We start from the raw sequence: 13,028 nt of genomic DNA on the forward strand, positions 1-13,028 counted from the left end.
GGAAACTTTTTGAAGGTTGGAGCTGGAGTTTAACCAGAATATTTTAACATCCCCGCTGAATACAGAAATATTTGCCAAAACAGAGGTTTTGGCAAGCGTTTACTCATCTTTTCCCAGTTCTGGCTGCCTCTGCCACGAATCCAGGTACGCAGCCCAGGGTAACATGCAACCTTCAGTTTTGAACTTTTTCAGTGCAGCTTTTCTAAATACGTGTTTTAGCCTTTAAGTGGCTTCTGGAAGAGATCAATGGATGAACAGCAGCGCACATGGGCTGAAAAAGATCCGATTCCACTTCTACCCTGCACTGGAGATTCTTCCACTCTTCTTTCCAAACAAATTTTAAAAAAAAGATACACAAAAGCACACGCAGAGAAACCCAAGTGTCCACCTGCAGGATAGCATCTTGTATTCTTAAAGCAGCTAACTGCATCACAGCTCAGAAAAGAAGGGCGGCTGTTTTGATGCCTTTCAAACTGTAAATACAAGGCCCAGATAAGTTCCTATTTATGAAAATAGCGCTTGCAAGCCTCAGCTGCAGATGCCTATTTACATTTGCTTCCCAGCCAGGCGTTTCAAGTCTTGTTTTAACAGATACCTCTTTCAGAATGCTGATGGTGGAACCTGAACTCCTCCCCCTCTCCACTGGGCAGATTGAAACCCACACTGGAAATGCAGCTCTCTGGGAAGCGCGTGCTGCACTCCCGCAGCTCAACGCTCCGTCCAGCTCCCGCACGCTGCCCTTGTGCGGTTTCCTCTCTCACCCATCCCACCAGCCAACTTCCCTTTTATCCACTCCCCAGCGTGCCTGCCCCACACAGAAACTGTAGTTAAGTCCATCTCAGATACAGCATAAAAACAAAGACTGCCAGGTAAATTAGAAGATAAGAATTCTCCTATCAGGGTTTGCAACTCACTGCCTGACCTGATGCAGCCCAGCAGGCCCCACCGCAACAAGTTCTGCTGCACGAAAGACACTGATAGACACAGAATACTAAAAAAAAAAGAAACCCCCTTGTGCACATGGCTTGTTTGCTAAAATTACTTACATCCTCATTAATCACAGCATTTTGTAAATACGAAGAGATAACCCCTCCCCCACCAACATTTCCGTATAAATTTGTGCCTGAAAACACTAAGCAACTGGAGAACAGGTCAGCGTCCGAAGAGCGGCCGGCGCCGGGCAGAGCGGCGCCCAGAGCCCGGGGCAGCACGGCCAGGGCGGCACGGCCCGGGCAGCTCCCCCGCGCTGCCCCGCACGCAGCCGGAGCCCGAGGCCGCCCCGCCGCCACCGGGGCTCTCGGCAGGGCCGGGCAGCGGCCGCCCCCGCAGGAGGAGCCCGGCCGGCCCGGAGCGGCGGCCCGCAGGCCCTCACCCCCCGCGGCCGCAGGCCCCACGTACCGTCCGGGCGGCCTCTGCCCAGGTCCTGCCCTTCTTCCTGCGGCCCTTCTCCCTCATGTCGGACGCGACGGGGCGCAGCTGACTCCGGGGTACCCTAGGAGCTCCTCCCGCCCGGGCGGGGAGCGGCGGGCAGCGGACGGGAGCCGGGGAGCGGCCCTAAACGCGGGCGGCCCGGAGCGCAGCAGCCCCAGCACCCGCCGCCGCTGCCATATTGGGACCCACTGTAAAGGGCCTCGGTCATGTGACCCCGCCCGCGTGACTCCACCTACTGTACGGGCAGCCCCGCCCTTCCCCTGCCTGCGCATGCGCGCTGCCCGACCCGCGGCGGCTGCCAAAGGGCGCGGCCGCCCCTGCTGTGATCCCGCCCCTCCCGCTGTGGCCCCGCCCCTCCCCGCCTTGGCCCCGCCCCTCCCCGCCTTGGCGCTGCCCTCCCCGCTGCGCGGAAGTGGCGGTGGCGGCCGCTCCGTGTCCCCAGGGTCACCCCGCGGAACAGCGGCCGCTCCGGCCATAGCGGCCCCGCCACCGCCCGCCAGCAGCGGCCTCCGGCTCCGCCAGGCCCGCCCGCCCACCGCCCCGCTCGCTGCCTGTGCCCTCGCTCGCCATGGGGCCACCAGCCCCTCCCGTGTCACCACCGCCACCCACCGCCGTGTCCCGACACGGGCAGCCACAGACCCCAGCTCGCCCACACCCCCTCATGGCTTTGTCACCAGACAGGCCAAAGGACCTGAGCATGAGGACAGTGAAAAAGTTAATAATAGACTAATTAAAGAGATTAAACGTCTAGCAGTAATTAACTTTCAATTGTACGGCAAAATCTATCCTGGAGTGGAGAAGTCAGCCATCGACAGTTGATTATCCAGCGGTCATTGCCAAAGGTGGGCGTACTTAACCCACAGTGAACTTTGCCCATTGTAACATGGTTTTAACCCAAAGCCGCCCGTGGCTGTTGGGGGCCACCGGTCGCTGTTGGGGGCCACCGGTTGCTGTTGGGGGCCACCCGTGGCTGCTGGGGGCCGCCCATGGCTGCTGGGGGCCGCCCGTGGCTGCTGGGGGCCACCGGTTGCTGTTGGGGGCCACCCGTGGCTGCTGGGGGCCGCCCGTGGCTGCTGGGGGCCACCCGTGGCTGCTGGGGGCCGCCCGTGGCTGCTGGGGGCCACCGGTTGCTGTTGGGGGCCGCCCGTGGCTGCTGGGGGCCGCCCGTGGCTGCTGGGGGCCGCCCGCCGCCCAGGGCAGACCCGGCTCGCCGGTGCGTGGTGAGGGTTACGTGGTATAACATGCAAACACTGCAGCCGATCAGCCCTGCCCTGGGGCCGCGTGTATAGCAACACGGGTTTGTGTACATGACTGAGCCTTCGGTGTTGCCGGTACGCTGGTTTGATCCAGCACCTGGACTTGCACAGCTCCATAATAAAACCAGTACCTGGTCTGTGTGCAGAATTTGGCTCACCTGGTTTAGGGACAGCAGCGTCACCTCTGCCCCTCGTGTGCCCTCCCTGGCCGCACAGCCCTTTGCTCTGGCGTGGCCAACACACCCCAACCAACCCTGCAGCCCCCGCCTGGTGACCACGCGTGTTCCCCAACACCCGCACCTGCACTCGGGGCTGCTGCCCACATCCTCGGGTGTCCAGCTCCACCGTCACCGCCATCCCAGGGGCCACCTGCCTCTGGCAGTGCCTGCACACAACCCCAGTCTGGCTGGGCTGGAGGAACCTCTGGGGACGCAGGGTCAGTGGAACAGATCCCGCAGGGTCACCAGAGCAGATCCCACAGGGTCACCAGAGCAGATCACACAGGTGGGTCCAGGCGGGTTTGAATGTCTCACAGAAGGAGACTCCACACCCGCTCTGGGCAGCCTGGGCCAGGCTCTGGCACCTCCCAGCAAAGAAGTTTCTGCTCATGTTCACATGGAGCCTCCTGTGTTTCAGTCTGTGCCCGTTGCCCCTCACCCTGGTGCTGGGCACCACTGAACAGAGTCTGCTTCATCCTCTGACACCCCCCTGAGCTACTGATCATTGATCACATCCCTCTCAGCTTCTCTTCTCCACTCAGCAGCCCCAGCTCTCCCAGTCTCCTCATCACAAAGATGCTGCAGACCCCTCAGCATCTCTGTGTCCCTCCCTGGACTCTGCAGTGACTCCTGGTCCTTGCCCTGGGGAGCCCAGCACTGGCCCCACAACTCCAGCCGTGGCCTCCCCAGGCAGAGCAGAGGGGGAGGATTCACCTCCCTGACCTGCTGCCCACACTCTTCCTCACACCCCCAGGTCCCGCTGGCTCTCGGCCACAGGGCACATTGCTGGCTCGTGGTCACCCCGCTGTCCCCAGAACTCCCGGGTCCCTCTGCAGAGCTGCTTCCAGCAGGTCACCCAACCTGTGCTGGTTGGGGGTTGTTCCTGCCCAGGCGCAGGACCCCACACCTGCCCCTGTTGAACCCCTCAGGTGCTGTGTGCCCAGCCCGGCCTGGCCAGGGCTCCGCACGGCAGCGCAGCCTCTGCTGGGTCAGCCCGTCCTCCCCGTTTGGCACCGGCAGCAGACTGGCTGGGGTGCACTCAGCTCTGCAGCCAGGCCACTGATGAACAGGTTGAACCACGTGTGCCCTCGCACCCCCAGCTGTCAGCATTGTCCCTCAGCGCTGCTCCGCAGGCTCCGCGTCCCCTTCTCAGCACAGCGCCCCCAGCCCACCTCGCCCTCCCCAGTCTGCTCCCGTCCTCCCTCAACCAAGAGCCACTTCTGCCCCTGAAGCCCCAGGAGCCCCCCGGTGACACCCCCACCCACCCAGACTGGTCATTTTATTTCCATCCTCTCTGCTAAAGGAAGATATCCCTGGCCGGATAGAAAAGCCAATGACTGCGCTATTTGCCAGCCAGCCCTTGTCACCCCCTGCGAAGGACGTACGCCTGTGCAGCGCCTCAGACGGTTGCTCTTTCCATATTGTGGTTTCATAGGAAAATGAGCAGCTCCTCACGGTGTGCAGCATCGTATGGTCCTGTTTCTATGGGAAAAGAGTGTGGAAAATTGCAGTGTGGGAAAGCCACCGTCAGCGAGCGCCGTGACAGCGACACGAGGGGGTCAGGGCCGGTGTCCTTAGAGGTCTTTGTGCACCTCAATTCTCACAGCACCTTGGGGGGTCGGAGCTTCTGAGCAACGATTAAACAACAATGCCAAAACAGAGCAATGGGCATGAATGCGCAGCATCAATGGCCACGAGACCATGTTGAACTGAGCATCGAGGGAAAGGAGCAAGTTCTCATTGAGAACTAATCTTCGAAGAAAAAAGAACCACTCACCGAGGCTGTGAAAGAGCGCTAAGGAGTCTCTTTCAATACGCTAGGGCAGCCTGCGCCCTCGCGGGAGGTGAGCCCACCCGGAACCTAAGATCCAAAACCGCTTCTTCACCTCCCAAGTGAATCCCAAACTGACTCCCGGAATCTCAGTTTCCTCTTTTACCGGAATGTAACAGGGTACACGCTCCAACCCGCGATGTCGGGGTGGCCCCCAGGATTTGTGTTGTGAGTCACAAATTCGTGCAGGCGTCAGCTGGAAGGGACATCAGGGCGGTGTGACCTCTGCTGAGATGGTCACCGTTCAGCTGGAAGGGACATCAGGGCGGCGTGACCTCTGCTGAGATGGTCACCGCTCAGCTGGAAGGGACATCAGGGTGATGTGACCTCTGCTGAGATGGTCACCGCTCAGCTGGAAGGGACATCAGGGCGGCGTGACCTCTGCTGAGATGGTCACCGTTCAGCTGGAAGGGACATCAGGGCGGCGTGACCTCTGCTGAGATGGTCACCGCTCAGCTGGAAGGGACATCCAGGGCAGTGTGACCTCTGCTGAGATGGTCACCGCTCAGCTGGAAGGGACATCAGGGCGGTGTGACCTCTGCTGAGATGGTCACCGCTCAGCTGGAAGGGACATCAGGGTGGTGTGACCTCTGCTGAGATGGTCACCGCTCAGCTGGAAGGGACATCAGGGCGGTGTGACCTCTGCTGAGATGGTCACCGCTCAGCTGGAAGGGAAATCAGGGCGGTGTGACCTCTGCTGAGATGGTCACCGCTCAGCTGGAAGGGACATCAGGGCGGTGTGACCTCTGCTGAGATGGTCACCGCTCAGCTGGAAGGGACATCAGGGCGGCGTGACCTCTGCTGAGATGGTCACCGCTCAGCTGGAAGGGACATCAGGGCGGTGTGACCTCTGCTGAGATGGTCACCGCTCAGCTGGAAGGGACATCAGGGCAGTGTGACCTCTGCTGAGATGGTCACCGTTCAGCTGGAAGGGACATCAGGGCGATGTGACCTCTGCTGAGATGGTCACCAGTCAACTGGAAGGGACATCAGGGTGGTGTGACCTCTGCTGAGATGGTCACCGCTCAGCTGGAAGGGACATCAGGGCAGTGTGACCTCTGCTGAGATGGTCACCGCTCAGCTGGAAGGGACATCAGGGCGGTGTGACCTCTGCTGAGATGGTCACCGCTCAGCTGGAAGGGACATCAGGGCGGTGTGACCTCTGCTGAGATGGTCACCGCTCAGCTGGAAGGGACATCAGGGCGGTGTGACCTCTGCTGAGATGGTCACCGCTCAGCTGGAAGGGACATCAGGGCAGTGTGACCTCTGCTGAGATGGTCACCGTTCAGCTGGAAGGGACATCAGGGCGATGTGACCTCTGCTGAGATGGTCACCAGTCAACTGGAAGGGACATCAGGGTGGTGTGACCTCTGCTGAGATGGTCACCGCTCAGCTGGAAGGGACATCAGGGCGGCGTGACCTCTGCTGAGATGGTCACCGCTCAGCTGGAAGGGACATCAGGGCAGTGTGACCTCTGCTGAGATGGTCACCGTTCAGCTGGAAGGGACATCAGGGCAGTGTGACCTCTGCTGAGATGGTCACCGCTCAGCTGGAAGGGACATCAGGGCGGTGTGACCTCTGCTGAGATGGTCACCGCTCAGCTGGAAGGGACATCAGGGCAGTGTGACCTCTGCTGAGATGGTCACCGCTCAGCTGGAAGGGACATCAGGGCAGTGTGACCTCTGCTGAGATGGTCACCGCTCAGCTGGAAGGGACATCAGGGCGGTGTGACCTCTGCTGAGATGGTCACCGCTCAGCTGGAAGGGACATCAGGGCGGCGTGACCTCTGCTGAGATGGTCACCGCTGGGGAGACCTCACCTGCAGCGCTGCGCTCAGCCCCGGGGCAGCATCAGGGGACACGGACCTGCTGGAGCCAGCCCTGGGAGGCATGGAGGCGGTGCGGGGCTGGACCAGCTCTGCTGGGGACAGGCTGAGGGGGCCGGGGTTCAGCTGGGGAAGAGAAGCTCCGGGGAGACCTGAGTGCGGCCTCCAGTACCTAAAGGGACCTGCAAGAGAGCTGGAGAGGGAATTTTTACAAGGGGCTGTGACGGGACAAGGGTGAAGGCTTTAAATTGAAAGAGGGTGGATTTAGATCAGATATGAGAGAGAAATGATTCCCCATGAGGGTGGTGAGAGCCTGGCCCAGGTTCCATTCCTGGGGACACCCCAGGCCAGGCTGGACGGGGCATCCGCCGCCTCCTGGCCACTTCTCCCCGCTGTGTGTCCCGAACCAGCCCTGCCCGCCGGCGCCCCCCCGGAGCCGGGCTCCAGACACGTCTGTCTGTCCAGAGCAGCTGCGGGAGCCACGGGATCGAACTGCTGCCTTTTATTTCAGAAATACCCCTCCATCCCCTTTCAATTCGTACTTGATCCGGCTCTCAGCGTGGCAAGAGCAGGACGGCTGAAGCACGGCGTGCAGCCGGCCGGGGAAGTTTCGGAGCCGCTCGGCTGGTCCTGGGTCTGGTTTTATCGGTGGAAGCTGCACGTGGTTCAGTGTCCGGGGTCAGCCCAGCCCTCACTGGCCTTATATACATGAACACAGCACCGTCCCACTTCACAAACATCAGGAGCAAGGTTATCACGATCAACTTGCTTTAAGCTTAAGCAACTTGTATTTATTAAACAGGAATGAATGCTAAAGCAGAATCGGTGTTTAAATCCCATTTTTAAACTGAAGTTCAAAGCAAGCAGTGAGGTGGTTGCCGTTGGTGCTTCCAGCCGGGGAGAAGCTGGAACGAGGAGCAGACGGCCGTTCTCGCGGGGAGGGCCACGGGGATACAGCCTCTCAGAAATTATTTTAAGTTCCGAAAGTGATACAAAAACCAGGAACCCAAATCTTTGTGCAAATGAGCGAATGCAGCCTCTAATGGAGAGGAGAAATGTAACACGGACGCTGCACAGCACGGTGCTGTATTGGCCATTGCCCCTTGTTAGCCGTTGGCAGGAGGTCTGGGTTGCTGGGATGCAGATAGCTGAGCTGAGCTGGGCTTACGCAGGTCCAGCTCGGGTCCTTAGTCAGGCACAGCTTTATCCGCAGGAAATCCAAGCAGGGCTGCTGCAGAGCCACCTTGCAAATCGCGCACTCCTCAGCACTGGTGCCATTAAATCCAAGCGTGAGCGGGTGAACCACTGTGCCGCAACCACGTGCTGCCCCGGCCTTGGGCTGTGCATCGTCTGGAAAACGAAACAGTAGGAACACGGTGCAGTGGCAATCAGGCTAAATATTTAGGAGCCAGTTCTGCTGCAGGAGCAGCAATAGCTGTGCTACGTCTGCAGACGAGGTCCTTAGGGCCGTGGTTCAGAGGCGGACTCGGCAGCGTGCGGTTAATGGCTGGACTCCACGATCCCAAAGGTCTTTTCCAACCAAAATGATTCTGTGATTTCCCGCCAGCTTTTCCCCCTCAGCAGAGGCACAGAGGCACTTTCTGTCCCCACGATGGGTGCCTACCCGGGGTATCCTCACACTGTCACCAGCCTTGTGAGCTGCTCAGCGGCTTTTCCTGGCTTCTCCTGCTCTCCTGGAGACACAAAGCAGAGGAGAGCACCCCCTTTGGAGTCCTTGTTTAGTACTGATAAGGGCTTGTTAACTTTGAACTTGCGAGCTGTCTTACGATCTTCTGGGCTCATCCCTGTACCCGCAGGCACCCCCACTAGTTACTAATTGTCCCCACTATTCACAAAACTCCCTGTCCCTTTCCCAACCGGGTCCAGCGTGGGCCATGAGCTCCTAAAGCCCTTGTGCCATTGGCGAGTGGGGAGGGACAAACCTCCCTGGAGTTTGTACCTCGCTCCTGGAGCCGGAGCGACAATCTGAGGTGACACCACGGGTGCGAATGAGGACCCGGCCCTCCCGCCCAGCGGCCCCTGTTCCCGGCTATTCAGAAGTGAAATGTCACGGCAACCTGCTCCCTGGAGAGTGGTACCAGGGCTCCCCACCCCGCAGGTCCATCCGCAAACCCTGCAAGTCCTCCCATTCCAAACCCTCGCCGATCTCTTCCAGGGACTCTTCCCGCAGCGCCTGTTTCAGGTGGGGTCATTCTGTCCCAAGCACTTACAGAATGACTGTGGCTCTATGCCAGGAGAAGCCATCTCCTGACAGAGTGGTGAATGCAGCTGGAGACCGACCCTGGCCTCAGGGAGGCTGAGCTTCCTCGGACACCCACGGGCACAACCTGGGCGCAGGAGGAGGTGGGTGAGAAGGAACGCAAAGGGAGGGAGCACACAAAGCGCATGGAAGGTGACATGGCCGGGGACACGCGACAGGCGCCGCTTGGTGCCACAGGAGGCAGCTCTGACGTGTGTGTTGTGTGCAGGACCGCAGCGGAGCGGGGACACCCCCAGGGGCTGCGGCTGCCGCAGCACGGCAGGAGAAGGGAGTAAGAAGCGAGGAGGGGTGGGCAGACACCTCAAGCGCCCGAAGCTCCTGCACACCCTCTGCCTCCCGGGAAAGGGGAGCAGCGACTCACGGGGGCAAAGCTGCTGGACCCAGGGTCAGCCTGGGGCGGGGGAGAAGAACAACTTCCCCAAGCATTCGCTGAACTGCTTCTAGTTCTTCTCAGTACCTAAACCAGTAATGAAACGTTTACGTGAGCTGACAATAAAGGAAACAAAGTGAAGTCACTGAGTTGGGACCGTTGTGCCCGCAGCAGCGCATTGACTCCCGACATGGGCTCCTCGCGGGGGTTTCCTGCCCGTCCGCGTGTGGCTCGCACGTCCCGGGACTTTGCCTGCCCACCGTGTCAAGGACTCGCACAAGAGTCGTGGGACGCGACTGAACTAAGGACGGGGACTGGTAACTCCCCCTGGGAGACAATAGATTAAAACCCACCCTCGCTCGACTGACCCGCAAGTGCTTTGAGTCTCAGCCCAGATCTTCCGACCGTGGTGGTTCTGGGTGAGCGAATTGGGATTTCTCCCCTCAAGCTGTTCCAGCTGCTCTCCTGGGTTCACCCTTGGGTGGGATTTTGCTGCTGAAGCTGTTCCACGCTGGTTTGAAACGACGACTCGGGCACACAGCTCTGCTTAATCAAATCACACGTAGCATCAGGTATCCTCAAATAAATACGTAAATTTGGTATTAAACTTTAAACCCTCCATGTGAAGAATATCTGTAAGATCCTGTTCAGAGAACATGGGACTCTCAGGCTACAGATGAAAAGGTTGGTTTGGGAGTCCTGAGTCGTTGAACCGCCCGTGACCACGGTTCCTCACGGCAGACTTCACCTGACCCCCACGGGTTTCACCCTGTTTAGCAGAATTGTCTAAATCTCGTTTACTAACCAGCTGTTCCTCCGGACAACCACAGCTGGGCAAATCTAGAACAAGATACACAATGGGATGACTTCCAGTGCTCTTTCATGATCCAAAACGACAGGAAAACGTGACTCCGTGCTTGGGTGTGAGTTCATTTCCAGCTGACAAAGCTCAGAATTGGTGATCTCACCTGTATTACAAGAACATAGAATCATGGAATCATTTGGGTTGGAAAAGCCCCTCAAGATCATGGAGTCCAACCATAACCCAGCCCTGTCCCTGCCCCATGTCCTGAGAACCTCCTGTCCGTCTGTCCAGCCCTCCAGGGATGGTGACTCCAGCACTGCCCTGGGCAGCCTGTTCCAATGCCCCACAGCCCTTTGGGGAAGAAATTGTTCCCACATCCAACCTCAACCTCCCCTGGTGCAACTTGAGGCCGTTTCCTCTGCTCCTGGCGCTTGTTCCTGGGGAGCAGAGCCCGACCCCCCTGGCTCCAAGCTCCTTTCAGGCAGTTCAGAGATCAGAAGGTCTCCCCTCAGCTCCTGTTCTCCAGCTGAACCCCCCAGCTCCCTCAGCCGCTCCATCACACTTGTGCTCCAGGATGCAGATGCATCAACATCCTCGAAATCAGGGAGCGATGAGAGCAGGTCTGGGCTTTCACTCATGCACACAGGATTGTCCTACACGATAACAAACAATAAGATCCCTTTGTTCTATTTCCCTCAAAAAAGGATGCAAACTCCATTTCCCTTTCCTTGGGAAGTGATGCGCTAAGCTCCAGGTGCGAGTTTCTGCAGCCCGGGCTCCGGATGGGTCGGTGGACGGGTCACCCCATGCAGCTGGACTACAGGACCCATCTTCTGCAGCTGAGCCTTCCTGCCCGCGTCCCCGTGCACAGAGGAGGAAGAGCAGCCTCGGCTCCACCGTCCTCCCCGGGGCGTTGCTCCTCCCTCGGTAGGTGAAGTCGATGTGCTGCTTTTCTCTTCTGTTCCAAACTTGGCTGAGGGATACGGCGGGGAGCAACCTGAGTCATCGTCCTGGGATCTGACTCATCCCTGTACCAGGATCTCTGCTGACTGGCTGCTCGTCCCATCATCCCATCGTCCCATCATCCCACCATCCCACCATCCCATCATCCATCATCCATCATCCCATTATCCATCATTCCATCATCCCACCATTCCATCATCCCCTCATCCCACCATCCCACTATCCCATCATCCCATCATCCCACCATCCCACCATCCCATCACCCATCATCCCATCATCCCGTCATCGCACCATCCCACCATTCCATCATCCCACCACCCCATCATTCCCTCATCCCTTCATCCCACCATCCCATCATCCCACCATCCCGTCATACCACCATCCCACAATCCCACAATCCCATCATCCCATCATCCCACCATCCCACCATTCCATCATCCCACCATCCCATCATCCCGTCACCCCACCATCCCACCACTCCCTCATCCCACCATCCCATCATCCCATCATCCCATCATCCCACCATCTCACCATCCCATCATCCCACCATCCCATCATCCCACCATCCCACCATCCCATCATCCCATCATCCATCATCCCATCACCCCATCATCCCACCATCCCACCATCCCATCATCCCACCATCCCACCATCCCACCATCCCACCATCCCATCATCCCATCATCCCACCATCCCATCATCTCACCATCCCATCATCCCATCATCCATCATCCCATCATCCCATCATCCCACCATCCCATCATCCCACCATCCCACCATCCCACCATCCCATCATCCATCATCCCATCATCCCGTCACCCCACCATCCCACCACTCCCTCATCCCACCATCCCACCATCCCACCATCCCACCATCCCATCACTCCATCATCCCACCATCCCACCATCCCATCATCCCACCATCCCGTCATCCTACCATCCCACAATCCCACAATCCCATCATCCCATCATCCCACCATCCCACCATTCCATCATCCCACCATCCCATCATCCCGTCACCCCACCATCCCACCACTCCCTCATCCCACCATCCCATCATCCCATCATCCCATCATCCCACCATCTCACCATCCCATCATCCCACCATCCCATCATCCCATCATCCATCATCCCATCATCCCATCATCCCACCATCCCATCATCCCACCATCCCACCATCCCACCATCCCACCATCCCATCATCCCACCATCCCACCATCCCACCATCCCACCATCCCATCATCCATCATCCATCATCCCATTATCCATCATTCCATCATCCCACCATCCCATCATCCCACCATCCCATCATCCCATCATCCCACCATCCCATCATCCCACCATCCCACCATCCCATCATCCCATCATCCATCATCCCATCATCCCATCATCCCACCATCCCACCATCCCATCATCCCACCATCCCACCATCCCACCATCCCACCATCCCACCATCCCATCATCCCACCATCCCATCATCCCACCATCCCACCATCTCACCATCCCATCATCCCATCATCCATCATCCCATCATCCCATCATCCCACCATCCCATCATCCCACCATCCCACCATCCCACCATCCCATCATCCCACCATCCCACCATCCCACCATCCCATCATCCATCATCCCACCAACCCACCATCCCACCATCCCATCATCCATCATCCCATCATCCCATCATCCCACCATCCCATCATCCCACCATCCCACCATCCCACCATCCCATCATCCATCATCCCACCATCCCACCATCCCACCATCCCATCATCCCACCATCCCACCATCCCACCATCCCACCATCCCACCATCCCACCATCCCGTCATCCTACCATCCCACAATCCCACAATCCCATCATCCCATCATCCCACCATCCCACCATTCCATCATCCCACCATCCCATCATCCCGTCACCCCACCATCCCACCACTCCCTCATCCCACCATCCCATCATCCCATCATCCCATCATCCCACCATCTCACCATCCCATCATCCCACCATCCCATCATCCCATCATCCCACCATCCCATCATCCCATCATCCATCA

General features: G+C 58.6%; 1 protein-coding gene across 1 annotated transcript in view; it reads right to left on the minus strand.

The window, feature by feature from the left end:
- The window catches only part of ASXL2 (ASXL transcriptional regulator 2), a 100,099-nt gene extending 98,475 nt beyond the window's left edge, over positions 1–1,624 (minus strand). Inside the window, exon 1 of the mRNA XM_071807223.1 lies at positions 1,399–1,624. Within this exon, the coding sequence (XP_071663324.1) occupies positions 1,399–1,455 (57 nt within the window). The 5' untranslated portion in view covers positions 1,456–1,624. The remainder of the gene's footprint in view (positions 1–1,398) is intronic.
- Positions 1,625–13,028: the final 11,404 nt, after the last annotated feature.

Source organism: Patagioenas fasciata, chromosome 3 (genome assembly GCF_037038585.1).
Source record: "Patagioenas fasciata isolate bPatFas1 chromosome 3, bPatFas1.hap1, whole genome shotgun sequence".
Taxonomy (NCBI): Eukaryota; Metazoa; Chordata; class Aves; order Columbiformes; family Columbidae; genus Patagioenas; species Patagioenas fasciata.